The sequence below is a fragment of the Hippopotamus amphibius genome, chromosome 7, assembly GCF_030028045.1.
Source record: "Hippopotamus amphibius kiboko isolate mHipAmp2 chromosome 7, mHipAmp2.hap2, whole genome shotgun sequence".
Taxonomy (NCBI): domain Eukaryota; kingdom Metazoa; phylum Chordata; class Mammalia; order Artiodactyla; family Hippopotamidae; genus Hippopotamus; species Hippopotamus amphibius.
Genome location: NC_080192.1, coordinates 124,396,577 through 124,409,154, shown reverse-complemented (window position 1 = coordinate 124,409,154; position 12,578 = coordinate 124,396,577). Strand labels below are relative to the sequence as shown.

Genomic DNA, 12,578 nt, shown 5'->3' with positions numbered 1-12,578 from the left:
TGATTACAGATCTGGTGCATATCCCAACTTGTGCATGACGTCCAAGATTCTGAGGCTGTGTCAGAAGTGTGGGTTTCCAGCCTTCCTACAGCAGATCCCTGTGTGGTAGTGGCTCCGACACCCAGCTGCCAGCATCAGGGCTGGTGGGGACACACTCCACTCTCCTGGGGCTCAGAGCTATCCCCACTGGCCATCATCTGCTCCCCCTGGTTCATCACTGGGAAGAGGCGGGTCTGCCTGGATGTGGCTGACTGCCGGCATCAGCACCTGGGCTGAGCTGACGGCTCTCGGCAGAGGAGCCAGCACTACCCACACTTGAGGTGTAACAGTGCTTCTGCAATGATCGTACCTGTCAAACTGAACACACAGGTGTCTGAAAACTCCCATGTGCTTTTCTCGGGGAAAGTGGACTTGGACTGTGAATTTGGGTGGAACCCAGGTTCTTCGACAGGACGACTAGGAGATGGTAATGACCAGTGGTGGCCACTGTTGGAAGGCAGCTGCTCACTGTGTCCTGGCCAAGTGACAGGATGTCCCAAAGACAGAACCCCACCTCCCCCCATGAGTCCTGCCGTGGGAATGAAAGGAAGAGGGTAGGTGGCCTCAGCTCAGACTGGCGGATTATCAGAGCACACAAGTCGGGAATCTCTAGGCAGGCACTGCTTCATGGCTTGGGGTCTCTTTGAAGGTGCAGGGTCTCTTCAAGTCCAGAAGTGGATCAATAGGTTGGGGGCAGTGACACACCTGCATACACACACCAACCCCAGCAAGAACCTACTGAATTGATCTGGTTAGATCCTCAAAGGTTCACGGCTGAGAACCCAAGACATTGTTTCTCAAATGTAAGGTTTATGTACGTCTTGAGCCCTGTGTGGACACTCAATGTCTTCCATACCTACCACAAACCCAGGCTTTCTTCCATGCCCAGAGAACCGGTGGGCTCGCCTCTGCCAGTTACACAGGGGCTGGGAAGAGACATTTGTGTCCACAGCTCAGGAGAGCGATGGTACTCACGGTCATTGCTGAAGTCATCCACTAATATGATTTCCTGGATGAGATTCATAGGGGTGCGGTTTAATATGCTGTGAGATGGAAAGAGGAGAGACCATTATGACTTCTAGTGGCAAATGTATATACCAATCTGAGCTTTAAATAGACACCATTGCATTTGAAGAGTAAAAACTGAAAGCAACCAAAAAGCTTGCCCAGTCACACGGCTCACCTGTGAGCCACTGGGATGTAACTGCTATGTCTTAGTGAATATCACCGCCACCCCCTAGCACCCAGAGATCCAGAGCCACCCTTAACAACCTGCCCTCTCCCTGAAATCCTGCATCACATCAGTGACCAAGATGTGCTGGTTCTCCTTGAAAATATCACTCAAATCACCTTCACCTCTTATACCTCCACCCTGGTTCAACCTCTTTTGCCTGTTTTTTTTTGTTTTTTGCAGTAGCCTGACCTGCCAGGCCATCATCCTATGATCTCCAGAGAGAGCTTTCTGAAGCACAGATCTGATCTCCAATTATGTGACTTTCCTCACTAATGCAAATGAATAAGTTGACAAAAGGCTCCCCACAATCTACACCCCAGACCCTCAGCATGCTCTGCAAGGCTTTTCCCGACCTGGAGCCAGCCTCCTTTCCGGCCTCCTCATGCCCAGTACCTTTACCTGGAGACATCCTGCTTGTGACCACTGAGGGCCATTCTCCTACTGCTGCCACGGCGTGAAATGCCCCTCCTCGGCCACAAGGACCCGTTCAAATGTCACTTCCTCCCTAACGGCTTTCCAACCCGCTTAGTGAGAATGAATTGCTTCCTCCTCTGAGATCCCTCAGCCGTTTGTATCTGAGGCTTCCTGCAGCTGTCACGGCAGCCTGACTCCCAGGGCTGGTTTTCCTGGCCCCTCTAGATGGCCACTTCCCCAGGGCAGGTGCCTTGTCAAACTACTGTCTGTACTGCCAGAGTCCAGCTGTGCTTTGGCCTGTGACCATTCCTTCCAGGGATGTTTAGTGCATACCTACTACGTGCTGGGCACTGGGTGGATAATGAGGCTCAAGGGAGATGTGAGCTCTGTGAGAAGCTTGTGGTTTAGGAGTTACTTATTACAAGCTGTGTAATCTTGGGCAGGTTACTTAACTGCTCTGTGCAATAAAGTATTCCCATCTGTAAAACAGGGGTAATAACAGCAGTGCCCATCATTCACAGGGCCGTTGGGAGAACTAAAGGAGAATGTTTCTAAAGCATTTAGCACAGAGTCTGCTGATAAAAGTGATAAAAAGCTGTAGCAATTATTAGTGTTTTGTGCATCAATGGTGATTTTGGAACTGACTTCATTTCCCTTCCTGTGCTGTGGATCTGTACCCACAGGGCAAGCTTAGGTTTCTGTGTTCATTCTGCGTCTCAGGCCTGACGGAGATGGCTGGATCCTGCTTCTCCTGAACACGCCAAACCGCGTGGTTGCTCAGAAACATTCCCGGGCCCCACCACCCACGTGGGGTGCCCAGAGCCCCGCATGTACTGAGGAGGGGGTTCAGATGGGCGCTGGTGGAGGTGCGTATCTGAGCCCTATTTCTGGTGAGCCGCCCTTTCTAAGCAGGATGCAGAGACTTTCCAGGAGAACTTTGCCTGGAGCTACCTTTATTTATGAAGCCTTAATGCTCACCATGGCAACTAGTGTGAAGGGAGAGAGGAACCCCGATACCAAGCCCTGAACCTGCTGTTTGGAGGTGGGGACAGGGAGGGCAGCAGGTGATGGGAGGGGACCCTTGCCACAATCATCCGAAAGCAAACACACCAAACCCAACAACCCCCTCTAATCAGAGAGGGAGGGGCAGAGGGAGGCAGAGAGCGAGGGGAAAGTTGCGGGAAGAATACCCTCTAATGAGGTTTGATTACGGCTGTAGCTTCTGCACGCGATTCCCCCAAATCCCTGCCGGCTCTTTGAAATTCAAGTGTTCTCTTCTGTGAACATCAAAAGGTAAATCGCGTGCAGCTCTGTGCTGGTTGAACTGAGAGATGATTAGTGAATAAAAAATGTCCAGGGTTTAAAAAAGAAACAAAAAAAAAGAACGAAATTGTCAGCAGTAAGTGCTAATTAGACCATTTCCTGGTAACACCTGGCTGGTTTTTGCTCCTCTCAACAGAGCAATCGGAGTGATGGCAGGGGCTCCGAAAAAGTAGCTCAGATGGGCAGGTGCTCTGAGTGCCTGGAGAAGGAGGCAGGTCAAGTCCAGCCCGGGGTGCCCTGGCTCTGCCCAGGTGGCCCCCTGGGTGCTCTCTTTTGAACATCCCACCTCATCCCCACCACCCAGACCCTGGTGGGTTGCATCTCCTTCCTTTGGTCTCACCAGTTCTCTGCCAGGACACCTCACCAGCCCCTCCACAGCCAAGCCAACCCTCCCTTTCCTCCAGGGCCACGCTTTTTCCTTGCTCCACTGCCACCACGCTGTTCCGCGCCCTTTCCTTTCACAGCCTCGCAGGGGAGTGAGCGCTTGCCTCCCAGGCACACCGGGGTCACCCTCATCCCGGGAATTATTCTAGAACTGAGACTTGTATCCACAGCTCGCTCTCCGCCAGAGGGCCGCTGCCAGCGGCGTCTGCACCTTCTGCCTTCTGCCTGCTGTGCCCTAACCATGGGCCCCCTGGAGCCCCCCAAGAAGCAGCAGGTACGGCAGCGTGGGGAGCCAGGCGGCCTCCACCATCTACTACCGTTCAATCCTGAGCAAGCCGCCAAGCAGCTCCCAGCCTTCATTTCCATCTGTAATTACATTTTCCTTGTAAAGGCAGGCGATATTAATACTTGACCTACTTCACAGGCTTTTGTGTGTATGAAATGAGGAAATGTATTTGCAATTGCTTTGTGAACGGCACGGGGCTATGTGCCGGCAGTGTTTATCAGACGCTCCATAAATACCAGTTGAATGAAGACCTGAGGCCGGTTGACAGTTGAGTTTAGTCGCTCTGGAGTCAGAGCGACTTGGGTTCAAGCACTGTGTCTGCGTAGCCACCATTCACTAGCTGGAGAGTTTCAGGAAGTTTCGAACTGTCAGGGCAACTGTCTCAGCCACGGGAAAGGAGCTTAGCACCCTGCCTGGCGCACAGCAGCTGCTCCCAGAATCTGGGGCTGGATAACCGTGATGATATGGGTTCTCAACAAGTGGTCCCAGAGCCAGCAGCATCAGTGATACCTAGGGACTTGTTAGAAATGCGAATTTTGGGGCCCCACTCTAGACCTATTGAGTTGGAATATCTGGGGATAGGGCCTGAGAAACTGTTTTAATAAGCCCTGCAGGGGATTCTGTTGTCTGCTCAAGCTTGAGAGCCACAGCATTGGAACCCTGCTGCTTCTTGGGGCTGGAGGTGCCTCAGGGCACCTGCCGTCGCCTGTCCAGGCTCACTCTGTGCCAGGCACTGTTTTAAGGCCTTTACCTACCTGAACTCATTCACTCCTCTCCACAATCACATGAAGTGGTTATTATCAAGAGTCTTTGTTTTGCAGAAAAGGAAACTGAGTCAGAGAGGTGAAGAGGTGTCCAGAGTCACACAGCTGGTAAGGGCAGAGTGGGCACATCTGGCCCACGGTCCAATTTCTTCACCACCTTAATCTGAAAGACTGCTCCTCTAAATCTGGGGTATTACAAAAACCCACAGCAAGGAGATCCCAGGTATAAACTGGCCAGTCAGTCTGCTCCACAGCCCCCATGGGAGGCAGGGGGTCAGAGAATGCTCCAAAAGGAAGGGGGCAGCCCTGGGTCTCACACATACACAGGACTCCTGGCAACACCAGGCAAGATAAACCATTCTTCAGGGCTTTTCTCAGCCCTAAGTGAGAAAAGTCCCCTAACTCATCAAGGCTGTGACTCTCTCCCTCCCCCATCACCCTCCCCATCGTGCCTCTGCTTGGCTCTGAGTGACCCCGTGTGCGCCTTCCCAGCCCCCAGCACCGCCCCCCCCACCCCGCCCCAACACAGAAGCTTGGGCAGGGATGGGCAGAGGGACCGAGGCCTGGCCAGGCACTGGGGTGGGGAGGGACAAGAGGACAACTCAGTCCTCCCCAGTTCCTCGAGCATCTTCCCCTTGCCAGAGCCTGGCAGCAGAGCCCTCAGAATTCTAGAAAGTTAAAGATAAGAGACACCTTAGAAAAGATGCTTTCATCAATGAAAAAAGTGAGATAGGAAGTGCTCTTCATTCAGTTCCCTCCCAGTGGCTAGTGATTTACTCGTGCAACAGGATAGGGAGTACAAGGGAAGTACAGATTCCCAAGGCAAATGACACCTGGCCACAGAAGTTCCTAGAAGTAGTCCTCTTGCCTCCATCCCTAAAATTCGCTCCCATGCTGCCCGCTGATGATGTTAATGCCTGTCTGGGCATACGTGGCTCTCGGGCCCTCATCCGGCTGTTTTCATGCACCACATTTGGGTCTGAGCCGGGGCCCTAGCTCACGCTGAAGTTCCTGAGAGGCAGGAAAGAGGTCCTGAGCTCTCCGAGCAAAGCGCCCAGCAGAGTTCGGGGTACAGTCTGGCACTTCATGGGGCCTTCTGAAGAGTATGGTGTTGATGGGCCCCAAGTCCCGTTCCGAGTGCAGGGCACCAGGGTCTGGGGGAAAGCCCTCCACCCGGCTGGCAGACAGAGGCGCTGGGGCTGTGCCCCTAGCGCTCCCCACTTCCACCCAGGAAGTCAGAAACCCAAGTCTTGGCTCCTGTGTTTCCCAGCTCCGTGGCCTTGGCCCCTCTTCACCACATGCACCCCGACTTCACAGGCTCTGACGGGGCCCCAACTGAAGTGAGAGACAGAACGTGTTCTGTGGACCATAAAGCTCAGCATACATTTCACGTATTATTGTCATTAAGTATCATTATTACTCTTATAAAGAGATGGTGAAGCCGCAGGAAGAGAAGGAGAAATATGCCTTAGAGCTGAAAGGGGTGAGTCCGAGGGCAGCAGAGGAAGTACCCCTGAGAACATAAACATAGTATAAGGACCTGGGGTCCCCATATTATAATGGCCCCCAATGTCCCAGGGTAATGTCTTCTTGTGGGAAATGTGATACAGTTGGAAACATGAAAGATATTTCACAAGGCTACGAGCAGTAGGGTGGGGAGTTGACCCGGGTCTTCAGACCCCAAGCGCGGTGCCCTTGAGCCTCTTTTCTTTTGAGAGCTCACGAGCTGTGCAGATCCAGGGATGGCTGCTCTGGGCCAGCACAGTTCTCAGTCCTTTACCTGAATTAACCAAAGCAGCTCTATGTTGTAGGATGGATTATTATGCCACAGGGAGGTTAGACATGAATAAGATACAGGCCTTAACGGAAAGGAGTTCACTGAGGGTTACATCTGAGAAAAAGTGCTAGAGTAGAGATGTGCGGAGAAGAAGCCCAGAAGTGGGTCCTGATGGAGTGTGTGTGTGTGAGTGTGTGTGTGTGTGTGTGTGTGTGTGTGGAAGGGGATGGAGGTGCACAGCACCAGAAGACTCCTTCAAGGAGGAGGAGAGGCCAGCCTGGAAGCCAAGGGTCTCTCTTGGATGTGCTGGTGTCCTCTCAGAAACATCCAGCACGCGTGCCCAGACGCGACCTTGCGTGGCAGGGCGGGGCTGTGGTCTGATACTGCGGGATCGCTTCCCTCTGCTCCCCGTGCCTGCTTTGCCTGCAAGGCCCAGAAACTCCGTTCTCCCTTCAGTAGAAGAGACCCAGGTAAATCAGACACCGAACCACCCCTGAGCCCTGTGCCCCCCACACACCTGCACTGGCTTCCAAATCAAAAAGGCACTTTATTAGTCTATGTTGAGACTGATGGTGACACCTGACAGTGACCTGGGACATTTTCTTCTCAAGAGCTGAAGCCTTGTTGGGAAAGCAAATCTGAATCAGACAGCAGCTTGTGGGGTGCGTGCAGAGACCAAGGCAGACAGGGCGAGCCGCTGGCAGAAGGAACCAGGCAGCCAGTGGCCAAGGACGTCTAGGCCACGGACCGCTGCCTCCGTGGACGTGGGAGATGCCAGGCAGAAGACGGAGTGTTTGGGCTGGGCCCTCCCTGCGTTTCTAAGGGACACCCTGACCTTGCACAGCAGACACTCATCGTGAGTGACAGGTGGCACAGAAGACTTGGTGCCCACCGTCCGGGCGAGTCTACACCAACACCCTCCCATCACCCGGACTGCCGTGCCTGCCCACAGCTGTGTCCGTGAGGGAAGGAGAGGGGAAGGTGTGGCTCATTGATGGAAACGACAAGAGGTTTTGCTGTGCCTGGTTGTACTCCCTTGGCCCACATTTAATCTTACCTCCTTCGCTGTGGGCTCAGATGACCATCTGAGGGGCTGGCAGATCAGGATGGGCTCTAAGGGGCTGTGTGGCCCAGGGGCGTGGGGGTGCCTCGGGCACTTTACCCCAAGGCCAGCCCTTCACTCTGCTGGAGGCGTGGCTGGGTGCATCCTGGTCCCAAGCCCTCCCCCAGGGATGCTGAACGCCATCTCTGGGACCATCCTTACCCTATTCAGGCTGCTGAGAAGAACTCTGAGGTCACAGTGTAAGGGTGGGAGCCCTGCTTCGACACTGTTAGCTGAGCAACTGTGGGCCTTAATTTATTATCTCTAAGCCTCAGTTTCCTCAGCTGTAAAGTGGGCACAGCGGTGGCCTCTCACCTCTCTGAGAGCATGAGCTGAGGTGTGTCTGCGCACCAGGGGACTTAGTGACTGGTAGCTGCTGTTACCACCTAAGATGCCAGTGCTGCTGGGGACCTGAGTGAGGGGGGGCCGGCCACGTGATGTTGGAGGGAGGGCAGCCACAGGGAGAGGGGCTCCGGAGGAGGGGAAGGGGCACAGCATGCGGGAGGGGAGCCAAAACAATCAGGGTTTTCTGAGAATGGGGGTGAGGCTTTGCGGGCCAAGTCTCCAGGGCCCTGTCTGTGTTCTAAGGGGAGCTCTGCTGAGGGCTGCCGCTGGCTTTGAAAATCCATGCAGCCCACAGGCCACACACAGCGAGGAGACACCTATCAGAGCAAGGGCATGGCCATCAGTAGGAGTGGAGGGTGGATGGGGAGGCCCGAGGGGGAATGCAGCTGGGACACAAGGTGACGGGCGAGAAAGCAAACGTCAGCCGTTACCTTCGGGCTGCTCTGGTGTGCACCACGGTCCCCGGTGCGGGTGTGGGAGGCTGTGGAGAGGCAGGTTCTGGGATGAGCAGCACTTGGCAGACCTGAGTTCTAATCCCAGCCTGATGCGGGGGGTGGATGACGTACTCAGCCTCTCGGGGCCCCAGCTCCCCCATCAGCTGTGAAAATGAGCACTCGTGTCCTAGAGGCAGCCTGCGCAGTGGTCAGGGGAAGCACTCTGGGACCAAGTACTCTATGACTCCCAGTGACCTTCCGTAAGTAACCCAATGCATCGGGCCTCTATCTTTCCCCTATATAATGGGATAAGAGGCGTGAGGAATGACTCCTCGGGATGCTCGTGGAGCGTGCTGAACAGCGCCTGGCAGGTACTTAGAAACGCTTGAACCGGTCCCCCTCTCCTGCGAGAAGACACACCCTTGCCAAGTGCCGGCCTGCAGGGCTGACAGACGGCAAGGCTCTTACCTGCGGATGGTTCTGAGCAGGGTGGAGCGCGCCTCATTGTGGAAGGTGATGATGATGCTGGTGGGAGGGAGGTCCGTGCAGTACACCAGCAGGGTGCATCTGGGGAAGGAAGGGCAGCAGGACAAGAAGACCTTTAGAGGCAAAGCAGATCTAAAGGGCTAGGAGCAAGGGCACCACTGGTGTGGACAGATGCCTGGTATCTGGTGGGGCCACTCCGTTGCACAGCACGAAGACTCCAGGGCCTCACCTGGCCCTACGGGGGTCGGCGGGGAGGCCAGGAAGCCCTGAGAATGATTAGGGCTGAATCTCCCACCACCTCGGGGGAACTTGGGCTTGGAGCCGAAATAAGCTGATGTACAAAACGCAAATGTGGGATTTCGCGCGTGCCTGAGTTACTGCATAGCAGTTCCTGGTAGCCACACAAGCCCACCCCCACGTCTTGGGCTCTGCTGCCCTGTCTGTGTCCATTCCAGCCAGCCAAGGCCTCACCATCTTCTGGGCCAGCAGCTCTAGCCCACCACACCATGCTGACCCCTGACCTCCTGCCACACACACCGAGATCTGGCATGTTTGAAGAGGCAGAGCCCTAAAACCCGACATATGCAATAAAACTCCATCGTGAAAAAGCACTCATTTCCCCGTGTCCAGGATCATTTTGTAGGACAATTACATCTGGGGTAATTTCAATTTAATACCTCACTGCAAGTGAAAATTGTAGCCTGCAGCCCGAAAATTACTATAATAATGGAAATAAACCCACCAAGAGAGGCTGGTGCCACCAGGGGCAAGCCCTGGGTAAATGCTTCCTCCTGTGTCTCGCTCTTCCAGGGGTATTAAACAAGGAAGTAAATAACAGATGTTTGGTGAGTCAAACATTTCCTCTTCTCATTTTCTCATTTTCTAATTTCTTCCTAGGCTTGAGGCTTTTAATTTGGAGTCCAGAGACCCAAGAATGAACTTCAAGGGGACTGTGAGCCCTCTGAAATGGTTTGCAAACTTGTATATGCAAACTTTTTTTTTCCCCTGGGAAGATGGTTTATAGCTTTCAGTAGATTCTCAAAGAAGTCTGTGGCCTGAAACACTTAAGAAACTCAATCCTAGGCCAATAGGCCCGACGTCCCTTTGGCCTCCCTGATAATTCTGAACGCTTTTTCCTACAAGAGCAAACCCTGAATAAGAGGACTTACACAGAGAAGGCAGGGCTGTTGTGTTCAGGACCCAAGCACAGGCTGGGATGGGTCAGTCACGAGGAGCCAAGAATTAGGAAAGGAAGGCCCCTGGGGAAGGGACAGTGGAAAGGCAGGTCATGACCTTCAGGCCTTCCTGTGCTCCCCCCAACAGAGACAACTTCTCACATCAAGTCAACCTACTACTAAATCCCACCCGCTAATCCACCCCTTCTCTGATCCCCATGGGCCCGGCCCAGAGAGTCTTTACTCCTCTGGGGGTGCAGCTGCCTCCTGACCAGTCTTCCTGCCTCCACCCCCTGCCCCTGCCAGTCATGTCCAGTCTACCACACAGCTCTGCCCAGGCCCTCCTCTGGCCTGAAGCCCTCAGTGGCTCCTGATGTAGAAAGTCCAAACTCCCTATCACAGCCTCCAAGACCTTCCACAACTGCAGCTTCATATGCTGCCATGACTTTCTGCCACTGCTCTCACTATTACCTCTGCACGGAGCAGTGTCCTTTCTCTTTTCTCCACCTGATGAACTCCTACTCATCCTTCAAGATCCAGAGCAAATATCCCTCCTTCTGTGAAGGTGTTCCATACTCTCCCAGACAGGTAATGTACTATCCTTTGTGCTCTCATAATTCTGTACATATCTTTCTTCTGGCACTTCTCAAGATGGACTATCTCCCATGCTTGACTATGAGTTCCTCTAGGGAAGGACCCTTGTCTATCTCCGTGTCCCTAGAACAAGAATTAAGTATAGCAGGTGCCCATTCACGGAGAAAGAGAAATTCAGGAAATGCATTCCTAGGTCGGCTGATGACTTAGCCTTTTATGGTTTTAAAAGGGGAGGTAGCCAGGCTCCCAGGTGGCTTCCAGTGAGTCTCACCTACTGGTCCTCATGCCTAGTATATTTCGTCCCTCACTGAATCGGGGCTAGCCTATATGACCAACAGAATATGATGGAAGTGACATTGTGTGACTTCTAAGGCTAAATCATAAAAGCACTGCAGACTCTGCCTAGGCCACTTGGAGGGAAGCCAGCTGCCGTGTCGTGAGGACACTCAAGCAGCCCTGTGGAGCGATGCTGACATGTGGTGGAACTGAGGCCTCCTGCCCACAGCCAGCACCAACTTGCCACCCTGGAAGTGAGTCCGCCAGCTCTAGTCAAGCCTTCATGTGATGGCAGCTCCAGTGTCTCCAAGCCAGAACCACCCAGCCAAGATGCTCTGAATTCTAACCCGCAGAGACTAAGAAGATAATCAATGATTTCTGTTGTTTTAAGCCACTAAGATTTGGGGGTGATTTGTTGTGCATTAAATAACCATTACAAAAGGGGAAGGAAAATGCCTTGAAATGGCCCTGAGTGAGAAGAGGCCTTGGACTTGCCTATATTTTCGATACAGACCTGAGTCTAAGTTGGGAGCAGTGAGGGGGAGGAGGGCAGGTGGCTGGCAGAGGTGGACTTGGGGGGGGGTCCCTTGATTGGTGTGCTGCAGGGTCCGTGGGGGGCAAGGAGAGGCTGGGAGGGACCCAGACAGAGGGGTAGGAAGCAGTGAGCATGGTCGGCACCAAAAGGCTTGAGGGGGATGTCAGGGAACGGAAGGATCATCCCCTGTCTCTCTGTAGGAAGGGAATCAAGCAGGGAGCTTAGCAGAACTGCCCGGTCTCCATCAGAGACGGGAGAGAGGACTGACGAGCAGGGTGACGGAGAAGGCTGCGCTGCCAGGGCTGCACCGCGGGTCAGGCCTGGGCACCGCGCTGGAGACGGTGCCCCGTTCCACACCTGTTCCCCGCTTTTGTGAGGTAAGTTATTCGGGGGCAAGTGGTGCAGGAGATACCGGGAGTTATCTGCTTAGAGAGCTTTTGGGGACAGGGCCCTTCTTCCTGCCTTGGAGGCACCCAGCTGGGAGGCAGAGTAAGGCTGCAGGGTGACACGGCGGCACGCCGGGGTGCTGGGGGAGCAGGGGGAAGCCGACCCCCGCCTGGGGGGTGAGGAAGGCTTCATGGAGGAGGAGATGCTGGATCTCACAGGGTGAGGTAGGGATGGATGGACAGAAATGGGGTACAGCACCCCCGTCTCGGCACGGTTCTAGACCCGCAGGCTGGGTGCCCAGTGAAGCAGTTCACAGAATACTGGCCTGGGGGTCTGAATACCACTGACCAGCTGTGAGACGGAGGGTAACCACCTGCCTCTTCAGGCTGCTGTCTGCTCATCCATAAAACAGGGCTTGGGCTCAAGGCTCTCCTGCTAAAGGTTCCCAGAGCATCAGTGATCAGAAGCTTTGATTGTAGCTGACATCCAATAAGCGTGGTTGATTTGGACGTAATGCCACAAAGACCATTCTGCAGCTGAGGCTCCACTGTGTGGCTGGACATCCTATCTACTTCTCTATGCCTCTGTTTCTTCATCTGGAAAGTGGAGACAACAATTTTTAACTTGCAGATCCCCCTGCCCCCCCGATTATGACTCTCTTAGGTAATAATAGATGCTTGACAAACAGTAACTATCATTATTTTTAACATCAAGTTCAAATCTGCAGACTCCTCCTCCTGTTGGGTGGAGCCAGGTCTTGCACAGGATGAAAAGGCATCTTTGGTGAGTGGTTCTGCCCTGTCTGACAACGGGTGAGGGGCACTGGGAGGCAAGGGGAGGAGAAGAGACCAAAGAATGTAGCATCAGTGAAGGGAAAGGAACCTGGGCTGTGACACCGATGAGAATCCTGGATCTGCTGAAAACTGGCTGTGTGCCCTTGGGCATGTCCTTTACCTTTGCTGAGCCTCAACGTTTTCACCTGTAAAATGAGGACAAACACCTCCCTTTCAGGCTAGTTTGTGA

General features: G+C 53.8%; 1 protein-coding gene across 2 annotated transcripts in view; it reads right to left on the bottom strand.

The window, feature by feature from the left end:
* Positions 1-12,578, bottom strand: part of GALNT14 (polypeptide N-acetylgalactosaminyltransferase 14) — a 211,946-nt gene that overhangs the window by 49,307 nt on the left and 150,061 nt on the right. For both annotated transcript variants that reach the window (XM_057742142.1, XM_057742143.1), the window contains exons 3-4: positions 8,571-8,669; positions 1,015-1,082 (exon numbers count right to left, since the gene is read on the bottom strand). In XM_057742142.1, the coding sequence (XP_057598125.1) occupies positions 1,015-1,082; positions 8,571-8,669 (167 nt within the window). The remainder of the gene's footprint in view (positions 1-1,014; positions 1,083-8,570; positions 8,670-12,578) is intronic.